The 16,172-nt window shown below is 36.1% G+C and overlaps 1 protein-coding gene across 1 annotated transcript; it reads left to right on the forward strand.

The window, feature by feature from the left end:
* Positions 1-731: 731 nt before the first annotated feature.
* Positions 732-14,431, forward strand: LOC121730373 (5'-nucleotidase domain-containing protein 3). The gene is made up of 9 exons (XM_042119391.1): positions 732-1,086; positions 1,402-1,577; positions 2,764-2,991; positions 5,725-5,859; positions 7,354-7,511; positions 7,907-8,093; positions 8,740-8,880; positions 11,067-11,218; positions 13,546-14,431. Exons 1-9 carry the CDS (start codon positions 939-941, stop codon positions 13,748-13,750), a joined length of 1,530 nt encoding a protein of 509 aa, XP_041975325.1. The 5' UTR covers positions 732-938; the 3' UTR covers positions 13,751-14,431.
* The last annotated feature ends 1,741 nt before the right edge of the window (positions 14,432-16,172 follow it).

Below are 16,172 nucleotides of genomic sequence, written 5' to 3' on the forward strand. Positions count from 1 at the left end.
TATTCGCTCCTATTAGTCTTAGCATGATAAAATATAGCCTATACCCTTCCGCGATAAATGGGCTATCTTATATCTAACACTGAAAAAATCATCAAAATCCGTTGCGTAGTTTAAAGATTAAAGGGAACAAATCGAAATGAGGGAACAAAGCGACTTTGTTTTATAATATGTATAAATAAGTATAAATATTGTTTCCCAGTTTGGGCAAGTGTCGGTCTGAATAATATTATGATGACTACGACCGGTATAACAGGAACCGGTGAATTTGACGAAACAAATAAATAAGAAAATCCTAATTATTCACGCTTAAAATGCTAAATCGATTTTGTTGAAATTAAATATTGAGATAGGTACTCAGTGAAATTAATCCGAGAAAAATGTAAAATTCCCGCGCAATATCCTTTTTATAGCCTGTCAAGAAAGTGAAGAAATTAAAAAGTGGCAATATCGTAGTGTCATCCCTTTCAAATTTCTTAGATTGATTTGAAAGGGATGACACTATGATGTTGCCACTTTTTAATTTCTTTACTTTCTTGACAGACTATTTTTCTTTGTTTGTTATTATCAAAATTTTTAGGTAGAGTAGGTATATTACAAGCCAACAACACACTTTGGTATATTGTTGCCATTGTGAAAAATATTTGCTACCATATTTTGACAGTGGCGTTTTATTGTGATTTGTGAAGTGTAACTTGTCAAAACTCAAACTTCAAAGTCATAAATTTATTGGCGAACGTGTGATCGTGAAACTCGTCTCATTTCATATTTTCGTTAAATAAAATGGTTATACAATGTACAAGGATTTATTTTCGAATTATGCAACGTGTACAATATTGTATTAATAAAAGCTTTTAGAAGCTGCATTAATAAAAGTTAATTAACGAATGTTTGTGTCATGTTTATAAAAATACAAGAGTGCTAAGAAAATTCAAACAAAAATGAGTCTAAGAAATATAATCTACAAAAATCTTAAATCAACTTTATCACAGAAGAATGTGTCGACTAAAATAGGAGGTTCCTGCAAATATTACTCGACCAAAGAACTTCTGAAGGAGGCTTACTGTCGAACAAGATTAAAATACAGATGTAAGTGGAATGCTTTAAATATTCGTATATGTAAATTAAAATCTTTATATGGATACTAAGATTATAAATGGGAAAGTGTCTGTCTGTTTGTGTGAGTGTCTGTTACCTCTTCACGTCAGAATCGCTGAACTGATTATGCTAAAATTATGTATTGGAGATACTTTGTGTTCCTGGAAAGGACATAGGATACTTTTTATCCGGGGAAAAATTACGGTTTTCAAACGAATTTTGGCGCAAAGGAGTTGTGGGCCCCATCTAGTTAAAAAATAATTTAATGTTTAAGGTGTTGAAATTTCTTACATTTAATTTTTTTAGCTAAAAAGCTGCCTCAGGATGTGAATCCACAGGGTGTGTTTGCTTGTAATGAGCTGGATCTTACAGAGGTTCATGTTTATGGCTTTGACTATGATTACACTTTAGCACACTATAAACCGACTCTAGAACATTTACTTTATAATCTAGGAAGGGATATGCTACTGGAAAAATATAAGGTAACTGAATATGTTATGGCCTAAGCTAACTGTTTATAGTTTGTGCGTTTTATGATGGTGTGTGACACATTATAATTGACAATAGTAGGGAAGTTACCTAACAAAAGTTAATCGATAATTTAAAAATATTGAATCACTTCGTAAAGGAATTGCAATTGAAAGTATCAATTTCGTACTGATATTTCAGTGGTGCCTGCGATTTAAGATGGCCACCCTTTTTTATCAATTTGATTTTGATTCAACAGACAATCTCTATTGACATAAGTTTCGTTTCATGCATATGACATTTTTCAAATGTTTTCGTAACAATAATTTTATACTCCTATTTCACAGTTAATATTTATAATTTTATATTAATAAGTTAGCATTTAGCAACTTTTCATTTTTGTTCATTTACAATTATAGGAAACATTTGTTTTTGTAGATGGAACATAATTTATTACATTTTGATTTTTTTTGTTTTCTTGTAAAAAAACCCGTAGCAAGGAATATGAAAACTGTCACCCATATCTTAAAACGCCATAGTAAGCTTAGTGATTACAATTTACATTATAATTTCTAAATACTGTTTAAAAATTTCATGCAAGTTTAATAAGCAAAATATTATGCTTCCTTACCAATAAGCATTTCCTTGCTTGCCACAAGAGAAAAGTTTGTCAAGCAAATAATGATTTAATAACTTTGTTCTTATTATGTGTAAGGTAATATATATTATATAACTATATATATTTGTGAAAGTATATTTTATAGAATAATATGTAAAGAAGAAAGCCGTGTAAATGTAGAATCTTATACATATATGTACGTAATTGGTGTGCAAGTAGCCTTTAATATACCTAATATTATACTGATTTTCAGTTCTGTGTTTATGTCTTTTCTTTGGGATAAGAAAAGTCAAATTTAAAACTTACTAACTGTAAAAAATGTGATTGAAACAAACCAGGCAGTGATTAAAGAATATGAAAGTTTAAGGTTCTTTACTTTAATTTTTAAACTATGTTGTATTTAAATAGTACACTAATTAGTAACTAGTAATAGTAATATTAAAATTAACAATTGCTTAAAATGTCTTGAGACTCAGCTGGTGATACCATAAAACTACACCATTCCGGTGTCATCAAATAAAGTCTCATGATTTTTTGTTTGTGTTACATTGTAATTTTAAAATATCATCCTTTTCTCACAGTATCCTCCAGAGATTTCAAAATTGGAATACAAGCCCCATTTTGCTGTACGTGGTCTGCATTATGACATTGAAAAAGGTTTACTTCTGAAGCTGGACTCGTTTCTCCAAATCCAGTTTGGTGCCGTATACAGAGGCCTTACTCCCGTCTCTACAGAGGAAGTTCTTAAGATATACAAGAACAGAATAATTCCAATTGCATATGTGGAAGGAGATATGAGAGCTAATAAGGTATGTTTTAATGTCATTATAAATCTATATATATATAAAAGAAAGTCGTGTTTGTTACAACACTTATAACTCGAGAACGGCTGGACCGATTGCCATGGTTTTTGATTTGTTGGATATGTTTCCGTCCCGAATAGCAGAATACATCTTAAAAACAATGAATACTCGAAATGTGTAATGATTAATGAATACTTTATCATTTCAATACTCGTAGATGCTGATTTGTTTATTACATGTCAAACATTTGTTGTCCAATCCTGTCAAATAGTGTAACAACTATTTTTTTTGGAGCTTATGGCCTGGTTGCTGAGACCTTTAGCCCGGCCGCACATTGTCCGAAATTTCTGATACGAAACATTTGTACGTCGGCCGGACCGCCACACCGCACACTACGTCGGAAGCTGGCTGAACCGGCAAGACTAGACGATAAAGTACGAGACGTCATCTTGCAGGAGTCAAAGGGCGAAGAAGGTCATGACAAATTTACCGGCGAAAATTACCAGCAGAGTCACCGGGAATTTTTATAATTTTGTAATTTAGAAGACAAGACTTATTTTATTACTTATTGATTATGTTTATTTTTATGAAGCATTTTTGAAATAGGTTTTGATGATTATTGCGCACATGTTGCCTCCCCCGGAAGTGTATTTATTTTTTGTAAAATGTCTACAAAGTTCAGGTACTGTTATATTTGTTTGTTTTAGACATTAATTTTCGAAAATTTTTTATTAACCGAAAATAATACCTAAGATTGCCATTATTGGTTCCGCCACCAGAGCCATTGTGTGCTCCCTGCTTTATGGCGAAACACTAGAATCACGACATTTTCCTTCGGTTTTCCTTCCTGGCGCTATAACTCCAGAACGCACGAACCGATTTCCACGGTTTTGCATTCGTTGGAAAGGTCTCGGGCTCCGTGAGGTCTATAGAAAAAAAAATCAGAAAAACCTTCAAGAGAAAAGCAGGAAAATAGGGAAAATAATTTTATGGCAAAACAACGTTTGCCGGGACAGCTAGTTGTATATAATTGAGTATTGACCTTGTTATGGCCATAAATAAGGTGACATGTACTCAAATGTTAAAATTTAAATTTGCATTAATCTAGATGTGTCGTAAATATATATGAGTTGAGACTTGAGATGTCTTTCGTCTGTGATATTCTTGGGAGACCATAGAATCCACAGATTCATTGGTCTATTACAGATACAAGTGGCAAATACTAGCTTTTTTTCTATCACTAAAAAGGCAGTCAAATCTCATCATCTGAGAATCGTAAACAAGCTATCTACCTAATATGCTATAGATATTTATTATTTAAAGGCTACTAGGTATATAGGTTTCTAATTGGTACAGTATATTGAATAGCCTTTGTGGTTTTCGTGTCCTTAATCAGGTACTCTTATGTTGCTAACTTCGTCGCCATCAAATGCGCATCGATCGGGAATCGTACTTTATTTATCAAAAAAACTATCGCATGTCCATTTCTCGAACTCAAAATACCATCAAATTTCATGAAAATCGTCACCGGTTGAGCAGTATGAGAATGAACTGTAATCAGTTTGAATGATGGTGTAATCATGTTTAGACGTATAGAACATATTGACTTGGTCTACATACATGTGTGATTCTGATTATTTTAGTAAATAATTCGCACGTGTCGTCCCTCACATACGGTGTCACGCCAAGCTATAATACTATACATATATACATCATTATGCACGTAGGCAGAACATATTATGTGTAGTTGGCAAAGAAACGGCGATTCGTTACACCTAATGAGTTGTAAATTTTAAATATGCTGTACTAGATTTAGCTATAAATTATTATTCGTTTATATTTTATAACGTTTTAGCTTTAAACGTAAGAAAATAATATTAGTTAAATAAATTAAAATTACATTTTCTCGATTAAAGTACAATAAAAATAAAATTACGTTTATTGTAGGATAAATGGCCCTGGCATATTATTGGTTGTGGACTGTACAATATAAAATATTTAGACTGGAAGCCCTCAAATTTCGGGGCCTCCAAACTCTCGCTACGCCACTGGGTAATAAAACAGTGCGTATATATCAGAATATTGTAACTAATACAGCTGCAACGCTGTGAGCAATCATACCACTTGTCAGCAATCAATTCATCACTCCCCCTTGTACTTGTGATGTGCATTATAGTGCATCTATAAAAACGGCATAAAATCCATATCTATACTAATATTATAAAAGCGAAAGTGTGTCTGTCTGCTTCACGCCCAAACCGCTGAACCGATTTTGCTGAAATTAGGTATGGGGTACTTTGAGTCTTGGGAAAGGACATATAGGATACTTTTATCCCGGGAAAATGTATGGTTCCTGCGCGATAACGAATTATGGCGCAACGGAGTTGCGGGCGTCATCTAGTTAATAAAAAAAAAGTCATCCGATTATCCAGCTAATAATATAAATGGAAAAGTCTAGCTGTTATCTCTTTGATTCGATCGAATCGATTTTGATTAATTATGTTACGGAGATAATATGCGAGTCCCCGGTAAATGACAAATTATCGATTTATCCTGTCATTACCATAGAAAAACTTGTTTAGCGCCTAGACACATTGTTTTATGAGAGCCCAAAGATATTTTTATTGGAATAAATGCTGCGTATTTCAATAGTTCAGAGTATACAATTACTGTTCTGAAAGAATTTGTGGCTTGCAATTTGTAGTAGATTTGTTTTAAATTTTTATTTTCTATTTCCAGGCGAGTCGAGCGAAAATGGTACACTTGGCTGATCTGTTCTCCGTGCCCGAGATGGGTCTGCTGTGTAACGTCGCCGAGTATTTCATCAAGAACCAAATCGACTACCACCCTGAGATCCTATTTTTAGATGTGAAGGTATTGTTTTATTTTTATCCCAGTATAGAGTAAGCTAATTCTCAGAAGAATAGATTGAAATAGGCCGATCCTGAATCATGAAGAATAGATTGAAATAGGCCGATCCTGAATCATGAAGAATAGATTGAAATAGGCCGATCCTGAATCACGAAGAATAGATTGAAATAGGCCGATCCTGAATCATGAAGAATAGATTGAAATAGGCCGATCCTGAATAATGAATAATAGATTGAAATAGGCCGATCCTGAATCATGAAGAAATTCGTACATACCTATCGCTACTTATATCTTTATAGAAAAATATTCCCATCTCGCTTAGCTATCGTATTCGTATACGACAAAACGAGATAAAAATATAATTATATTGAGTGTGTGAAAGAGATAAGTAGTATAGGTCAATGAACTAATTTTTACGTAATTCAGTAGTGAATTTACAGAAAAACCATTGATAACGTCATACATACAGTCACAATAAGTATTGTTTTGTTGTGCGACGTTATTGTGGTACGTTACTGAGAAAAAGGATGGAGAGGTTCTTGACAATACCATCTTACTACGGAGCCCTGAATGTCAGTTTAGTTACTTCTTAGCGTTAACACGTTAACGAAAATTTAAATGACGTCGAATCACTTAGTACTGTTTGCCACTAGGCATGTTGTTTTGATTCTTGGGCTATGAAGATTTTGGCCGACCTACTGTCACTTATTGTGTTTTTTCGCGTTCACGAATATTTTTTTCAAAAATGGATAGCTAATACCAATACAAACAAAAAATTATCTTGGACAAAACCACGTAAAGTGTCACATTTCGAAGATATGAGCGGCCAAAGTTTTACCAATTTAAAATAACTAGAGATCGCCCAATGGTCGAAATTCGACCTTAGTTTTAACGACATTAGGACATATTGACTTTATAATTTTTTTTCAACTCTTGTCTCTGGGTCTTAGCTGATCTCAGACTGGCCGTGTAAGAATTGTCTAATAGTATCTTAGATACAATAAAAAAAACTATAATCCATTTTCAATTTGTCAACTTGTTGTCAACAGACTTCAACCATAAATAAAAGAGTATAATTCGTATGTATAGGCTTGTCACTCAAAAATCTGTCATTTCTCATGTGTGTGTGTTGTAGTGTGTGTAATGTTTTATATGTTAAAAAAATGGTTGATAAAATCATAATTTCAAAATAATATTAGTTCGATGCACTCCTTCACCATATAAACTATAACTGTGCAAAATTTCATGCACCTACGTTTCCCAAATTTTCGTAAAAAGGGTTACAAAGTTTTTCGTTCGCGTATTAATATTATGATGATGCAACTTTGGCTATCCATTTTTGAAATAATATATTCGTGAACGCGGAAAAACACAATGGCGGACAGTAGGTCGGCCAGGCTCCATATAAAAATCTTCATACCCCTTTGTAATTTACGTTCTCATGATGTGACATATACTGACACTCAGCCCACTAATTTGTTACATTGTAACTTTCAGAATTCGGTCCAAAGCTGTCACCCGATTATGCACCAGATAGTGGCGAAAAATGTGGAAGAATACATCAGGCCAAACGCCGACCTGAAGCGATATTTCCAGTTGCTGCAGGAGGGAGGCAAGAAGTTGTTCCTGGTGACCAACAGTCCCTATCATTTTGTGTAAGTTAAATGGTAGTATTAAACGATGTATTTAAACCCCCTAAATATAAATAGATCGGCATAGTGTTTTGAAAGACATTATTGTTATACAATATTTTGACAGACAAATAAAAAAAGCATTGTGTCTGTAAGAGATAGAATCAGTTATGAGCAGTTAACATCTAGTCTACACGCATACATCTAGTCGCACGCATACTAACACCGTGCCGAAGTCTGCCGAACTAATCGACACTAGACGATGCACGGCGTTCAATGCTGCACCGCTGTGCCGGTCGGAGTGGGGGTTGTTAGGTTAATTTTCGTTACGAAATCTCTTGATTCGGACGCCGCACTCAAAGCCCACAATAAAAGCTATGCAATAGCTTAAAAATCGTTTGGACTTAAAAATTTTTCAGCAATGCCGGCATGGAGATGCTAGTAGGCCGCGACTGGCGGGAATTCTTCGACGTGGTGATCGTGAACGCTAACAAGCCCAAGTTCTTCACGGAAGTGTCGCGGCCGATACGCGTGTTCGACAAGAACGCCAACTGCCATATTTGGGAGAAGGTCACCTCGTTAGAGAAAGGCGTTATATACTATGAGGTAGGCTTTGAGCATTAATAATAATATTATAATAGTAAAAAAAAAAAACAAAAAAAATTTATTGCATTGTCATTGGCTTCTAAAGATGACCATACACAGGACAATTATCGTAACGATTTGTCGCCTCGATGTTAAAATCGAACGACAAATTGTACGTGTGTAGCAATATCGCAAACGATTTTATGGTCAAAAGATCGATTGGATTATTTTCATGACGATCTATCGAAACGACAAATTATCCCGTGTTTTGAATTAATTAGACTACTGGAGATGGGTGAAAATCGTACTCAAAGATTCCGTTACATACATACAGCTCAAGCTAATAAAAGCTTGTTTGTTAAAAATCTAAGCAAAACAAAGTGATAATATTTTGAGTGGTGTATTGAATAAGTCGATTTCTCGAATCTTCAAACATGGGTGTGATTTCCTAAGAATAATTAGCACATATTCATAACATTTATAGAATAGATGTAATGTCTTCATCGAGTGAAACAGCCATCAACTTAAGAAAAATAAGTACATATTCAAAGCATACACACATAGCCAATGTCCCCAGGGCATGGTAAAACAGCTATCTGTCTATAAACAATTTTATTAGTACTTACATAATATTCATAGCATATTCAAACTTAACTGATGTCTGTAGGGCACAGTGAAGCAGCTGCAGGAGCTGACGGGGTGGTGCGGTCACCAGGTGCTGTACTTCGGCGACCATCCCTACTCCGACCTCGCCGACGTCACGCTGGAGCACGGCTGGCGGACCGGCGCCATCATCAACGAGCTCACTGTGAGTACACAACCACAGCTCATGTCTCCGGGGCACGGTGTAACAGCTGCAGGAGCTGACAGGGTGGTGCGGTCACCAGGTGCTGTACTTCGGCGACCACCCCTACTCCGACCTCGCTGACGTTACCTTGGAGCACGGCTGGCGGACCGGCGCCATCATCAGCGAGCTCACTGTGAGTACACAACCACAGCTCATGTCTCCGGGGCACGGTGCAGCAGTTGCAGGAGCTGACGGGGTGGTGCGGTCAACAGGTGCTGTACTTCGGCGACCACCCCTACTCCGACCTCGCTGACGTTACCTTGGAGCACGGCTGGCGGACCGGCGCCATCATCAACGAGCTCACTGTGAGTAGACAACCACAGCTCATGTTTCCGGGGCACGGTGCTGCAGCTGCAGGAGCCGATGGGATGGTGCGGTCACCAGGTGCTGTACTTCGGCGACCACCCCTACTCCGACCTCGCCGACGTCACGCTGGAGCACGGCTGGTGGACCGGCGCCATCATCAACGAGCTCACTGTGAGTACACAACCACAGCTCATGTCTCCGGGGCACGGTGCTGTAGCTGCAGGAGCTGACGGGGTGGTGCGGTCACCAGGTGCTGCACTTTGGACGCGAAATTAAAAAGATATGGCGATATTAGTTTGCGCCGTCCGTCGATTCGACGGAGGTTAGCTATCTATAGTTTGTGCGTTTTATGATGATATGCGTGACACATTATAATTGACAATAGTAGGGAAGTTACCTAACAAAGATTAATCGATAGTTTAAAAATATCGAATCACTTCGTAAAAGAATTGCAATCGAAATTATCGATTTCGTACTGACATTTCAGAGGTGCCGGCGATTTAAGATGGCAGCCCTTTTTTATCGATTTGATTTCGATTCAACAGAGTCAATCTCTATTGACATAAGTTCCGTTTCAAGCATATGACATTTTTCAAATGTTTTCGTAACAATAATTTTATACTCCTATTTCACAGTTAATATTTATAATTTTTATTAATAAGTTAGCATTTATTATCTTTTCGTTTTTATTCATTTATAATTATAGGAAACATTTGTTTTTGTAGATGGAATATTATAATTTATTACATTTTGTTTTTTTTTGTTTTCTTGTAAAAAAACCCGTAGCAAGGAACATGAAAACTGTCACCCATATCATCTTAGACTGGGTTGCACCAACTAACTTTGACTTTTACCTTAACTATAACCGGAAAAATTGACAGATGTCGTATGAGAATATGGGGTGTTTGGACGCCATATTTAACTTTAACTTTACCCACGCCTCTGGTGCAACCCAGTCTTAGAACGCACAAACTATAATTTAAAAAAATTGCATTGTTATTGGCTTTTAATGCGTATGCAAAGTTTTGAATTAATTAGACCACTGGAGGTAGATAAAAATTGGCCAAGTGCGAGTCAGACTCACGCACGATGGGTTCCGTACCATTATAGAGCAAAATTAGCGAGCATAAGGCGCAGCGCAGACGACACACTATCCGTGACGTACTTTTTAGTCCATGGAAATATAACGTATGCAATTATATGCAGTAACGCACACGTCTGCGCTGCGCGTCGTGTCGTCTATTTCCACGGACTAAAAAGTGCGTCATGGATAGTGTGTCGTCTGCGCTACGCCTTAACAAGCGTCAGCATTAACGAGCTCACGGTACTTGTATAGGAGTTTTTAAGCTGATCGCACATTCGTCAGCACCGTACGCGCCGTACGCGTTGAACGCACCGCATAGTACTCGAAATGCGGCGCGTTCGGCACGTGCGTGCTGATAAATGTGCGATCACCTTTAGTGGACAAAGTTTCAAATATAAATTGTACAAAAAGGAGGAGTTATATTGCAAATTTTTAACAAGACAACTTAAAACAATAAACATTCCTACTTGTAAAATAAAGTCTCGAATATTATACCTTACAACTGTTCTTTTTATTTAAATATAGCAGCCCGGGATTTTAGGTACTTGTTATAAATATATAAATTATTATTTGTTCACACACAACTCAAGATAGTATAAGCCTGAGAATTCTCGATGCTGCGATTTTAGCAAATAGCAACTCAATAGCTTAGCATGCTATGTACGAAAATTAGCACTACTAAAATTACACAACTAAATTAATAGAAAATAGCATTAATTTCCATTAGTATAACTTACCAGTCTTGTCGACTTTCCAGCACGAGATCAACACGCTGAATATGGAGAAGTTCAAGAAGAATGCCAATTGGCTGCAGATGCTGACCCAGCTGATTGAGGACCATCAGGACCAGACCGACCCCGAGGCCGTCGCCGTCCTCGCGGAGTGGATGGCCGAGAGAGACCAGCTCAGGTATATATAATAATACTCCCCACACCGATTTCTGTGACAGTGGCCAGTTTCATTGAAACCAGGCCAAGCAGGAGTAATTTTTATAGTGCCCAAGTGTGAGCGCAGTACACAAGAGCACTCTCTATTCCTTCACTCTCGTAACCCAGTGGGACGGAAGACCGACACGACTGGCGAGAGATCAAGCGCAGGACCGAATTTTAAATGCCTTGACGAAAGAATTATCGTGTAACCGTGTGATTGACGGTCTGTGATTTTTTTTTTATTATGTACTTTCCGGCTATCATTCTGGCGTCAGTCTGAGACTGATGGACTGAACTGACGCCAGGCTGACCGTGTAACCCTAGTCTTAAGGGCCTGTTTCACCACTTACTGATAAGTGCCGGATAAGCTATCCACAAATTATCTGACAGATAGAGTATGGATTATCTGTCAGACAGAGTATAGAGTATCTGTCAGATAGAGTATGAAGTATCTGTCAGATAAGTTGTGGATAGCATATCCGGCACTTATTAGGAAGTGGTGAAACAGCCCTTTAAAGTATCGTATCAAATTTCATAAAGATCTATTCAACGGTTATAGCGTGAAGAGGTAGCAGTCACAATTAATAGACAGACAAACACTCTTTTGAATTTAAATATTAGCATGGATAAACTCCGCTAAACCCGTGATGCACAGCAAACTGCGCTCTGATTGGCCAATATTCAGCAAGACCGTCACTTGTTCTGTATTGAATAGAGCCATTGTGGACAAACGCCTCTATTATGGTACCGGATCAATGTTTTGTATTGTGAAAATGTAAATAATAATTGGTTAATGTAAACAGGTCTTAAGCTTTATTAATTAATTTGAACATAATAATTTATGTACTAATGATTCGTCTGCTGTCCGCAACTTGATGCTTAGTGACATGTTAGTGAAATGATGTTGTGCAGTAATATATACAGCGTGTAACAAAAATAAGTGATAATACTTTAGGGTGTGTAGGTGTTCCTTGTAGAGAGTTCACTGTGAAGGTAGCAGAGCTAAAAGACCAAAAATTTTTTTTCACTTTTGTATGGGGAAACTCGTGACGCACGGGCCCTTGCCCATACAAAAGTGAAAAAAAATCGTCTTTCAGAGCTGCTACTTTCACAGTGAACTCTCTGAACACGTACACACCCTAAAGTTAATACTTACTCACTTATTTTTGTTACACACTGTATAATATAAGATTGCCCGTATCTATAAAATATAAAAATGAAACTGTACAAATTGTCGTTATAATAAAAGTCAGTTGTTCTATATGAGGTATATCAAAATTTCGTTAAATGTAATTAAAATGTTTTGCTTTTGCGAAAACTGGCGTACCTAAAATAATTTTATCCAAATTGATAGTCAGAGAAAAGTAAGTATTTGATTGGTTCTAACGTCTGTTGCAATGTAAATTGTTTGTTTTCACGCTTGTCCAAAAATCGGCAAAAGCAGGAAGTACTGTATCGGACTAATTCGTCTTATTCAGGAGATAACGCCGTTAGCACACTGATGTCGCAAACTGCGGATTAAGCGGCGATAAAGCAATAGAACGTGATGTAAGAGAGCCAGCCCCTAGAGTCTAGACGATCAATTTTATTGCGTAATATCACACACAATATTTATTGAACAACTTATTTGACAACAACATTGAAAGGCGTTCAATACTAACTCTATACAATACGTGATATTGCACAATAAAATTGATCGTCTATCGCTCAGAGCGAGCCCACATTTCTGCGTTACGTTGCGTCGTCGCAATTGTGCCATCAGAGAAGTTGGTTCATACTAAACTTCATAAATCATGGGCACATACGTGACTTAGTTACGTTCGCGTTATGTCAAACCCAGCTGACCCATCACAATTCACAACTAACATTTTTTTGGGAACCAAATGAAATAGTTCTATATAATAGCCTTTGAATCAGTTTCTTTTATGGTACATCGAATCTGCATTATGTCGACGCGCGACAACTAAAAACAAGGTGTTGCGGTACACCTCATACGTCCAATTGAGACGAAACATCAACGAAATATAAACCGACGACGTAACGTATGAATGTAGCATGAAATATTATATCATCTAAATAAAAGTTATGTGTGAAACAACGCAGCGTTGACGCAAAACAACGGATTGCAACTTTGCGTAATGCGTTGCGTCGTTTTGTGTTTTTGTTGTTTGTGGCTTCGCTCTCTCTCGCATTTAATATCGTTTGATATTTTGGAAAGAAAATCTATCAACTGCTTATCTGCGGTCTGCGGCGTCAGTGTGCTAACGGCGTATCTGTCAAAGTGTTAACCGCCATTTTGTTTTTCAGGAACGAGACGAAGTCGGTGTTTAACCCGCAGTTCGGCTCTGTGTTCCGGACGTATCACAACCCGACTTATTTCTCCCGGCGACTGTTCCGTTTCGCCGACATATACACCTCCAATATACGGAACCTACTCAACTACTCGCTCACGCACACATTCTACCCCCGACGTGGTGTTATGCCACACGAATATGGATCTTACTTCGTATAGATTAAGACTCAATCAGTCGAAATAAGCGGACGAAATCGAATCGATGTAGATAAGCAACTGTGTTGTCAGTAAGGATAAATGTAAGTAAAACTGTTTTTGTATATCATGTGTTCAAGTTGACTAAAACTAAGGTCTAATCATCGTCTGTTCGTAGAAATATTTTTGCTCTATGGTTCACATTTTAAATGTCAAAGTGACATTGACATTCGACCTAAATAGTAATAGGTTGGCAACACTAACATTTTAATTTTCCCGCCGAGTATTGGTCAAGCAAATATTATATGTACGTTTTTTAAATAATATTATAATTCAAAGTTATCTGTGGATGGATCTTGGTTCTATTCTCAGCCTGTATCACTCGCGCAAGATTTTTGAGGATCGAGATTCAAAAGACGAAGATCATGCCTCAGGTAGATTGTAAACTATTTTCATAAGTATTAAATAGGCAGTATTTCTAGATACTTTACAACGACAATATTTTGTATTACTACTTAGAATATCAACTCAGAATATTTTAGAGAATTTTTATCCGTTTTATGATTACAAACAAGATCTAATTAGAATAGAAGGGCCTGCTTGTGTTGTTGGATAGTTGCTTAAAGTGTTTATGATATTTTATTTTTGCAACAAATAATTTTATTATTTCTAGATATACCACAGTTTATAATTCGGGTTCATTTCCACTTTTTCTAATTGAATTTTTATAAGTAAATGTATACTTTTTGTAAATAAATGTATATTGTTGTTTGTAAATAAATGTATACTTTAAAACGTTTACATTTTTATGTAAGTACATACATTATATTTTAAAATTTGATAAAGGTTTTTAAAGTTTGTATATTTTTAAACATTTACCTAACAAAACATTATTATTAGCCATAGGTTCTAGTCAATTTTACTCATATCAATCAGTAGATTTGTTTAAATTAGTACGAAATTACAATTTAAAGCGAAATGTATGTGTATATTTGCTTGCTAGGAATTAGGAAATATTAATAAATCTTGTCAAATTAGTCGAAATCTTGGAATTTTTTTAAAACCGATTATTATTATTGTTAGACCATGCATATATCGTTTCAACACTATGTCAAAAATACTGAATATGTTGTAGAATTTTGTATCCGTAATATCTCTTTACAGCTTTTTTAATCTTACTCGATAGATATTAATACAAAATGATAATATTTTAATGTTTAGTAAATATTCAATATAAAAATAATATTAACATCGAAGATAAAGGGGGTGTGAAAAAGCCGCGAACCGCTTCGAGAAAAGTATGGTACGGCCGTGCCTTTGCTAAAAAGCTTGGCTGGAGCACTGCCGTGCTCCCAGATAATATGATGTGTAATGGTGTGCTTCATGAGTGTTGTATAAAACCTTACAGAAAGATCTGAGTGCAATTAAAGTGCGTGCGCCATTTCACTCGCGCAAGAATTTATTATTGCTATTCGTGCGTGAGTGAAAGGGATGGGTAGATGTGTCAATGTACGAATACTACATGCTTTACGACCGGACTCTATCTAATAATATTATTATGCTTTCGAATATCTTATTATCTAGCTTTCGACATCAATACGAAATTGCAATAGGACTTTGTTATGAAATAGTAGATTTATTATAAGTTTTGTTGTTAAGTTTCCTTGTTATTTTACTCATTATAATTTAACTCATGTTAAAATGTAAAATATCTATTTCTGTATATAAAATGTAGAAACAGATTAATTTCATATTTATTGCTTTGTAATAAATTTGACTCGAATGTTCCTATGTTTTTATTAATAGTTATTTTGCATTTACATTATAATATTTTTAGACGAATTTTCTTTCTGTATTCTCATGTTACCTCATTTAGTTTATTGTTGAGTTTTATTCTTGCCAGTATATTCGTTGTAAGATTTATCCTATCGGCTATGCTGCTGCGATAAGTCGTTGGTCGTTAGCGCGATAGCTAATCGTGTCGCAACCTTTGATAGATAACCTTGTTGTGCCATTATAGACAATAAACATGTTGAAAATTTAGTTGAGCTTATTTATTGTATGACCCAGCTTATTTATTGTTTGGAATTAATTTGTTAGGAATTAAAAATAATTTTACGCTCCAGCAGATATCATAGTTTAATGAAATGACTTTCAAAATTTTATTTCAAAAATTTATATATTATTATCTAAACGCTAAAGTTAAGCGTTAAGTTAACCTAGACGAGCAACTTTAAGCCAAGTCTCCACTAAGCAACATTTAGCGCGCGACACGTGACGCTCAACATGTACGGCAACGCTGCACAACAGCGCGCGATGTTGCCAGCTGACGCGCAACATGACGCGCGGCTTGTTGTTTGTTTAAAGAGAATTGCATCAATTGTCGTCAAGTGGAGACGCGCGCAACAATGTCCGTAGTGTGGTCTAACGAACAAGTGCTCAAATT

This window comes from Aricia agestis, chromosome 9 (assembly GCF_905147365.1).
Source record: "Aricia agestis chromosome 9, ilAriAges1.1, whole genome shotgun sequence".
NCBI classification, from domain to species: Eukaryota; Metazoa; Arthropoda; class Insecta; order Lepidoptera; family Lycaenidae; genus Aricia; species Aricia agestis.

Coding starts and splice junctions, on each gene's coding strand:
- LOC121730373 (XM_042119391.1), top strand. CDS start 939: ATGAGTCTAAGAAATATAATCTACAAAAATCTTAAATCAACTTTATCA. Junction 2,992..5,724: donor GAGATATGAGAGCTAATAAG/GTATGTTTTAAT, acceptor TTCTATTTCCAG/GCGAGTCGAGCGAAAATGGT. Junction 8,094..8,739: donor AAGGCGTTATATACTATGAG/GTAGGCTTTGAG, acceptor TGATGTCTGTAG/GGCACAGTGAAGCAGCTGCA.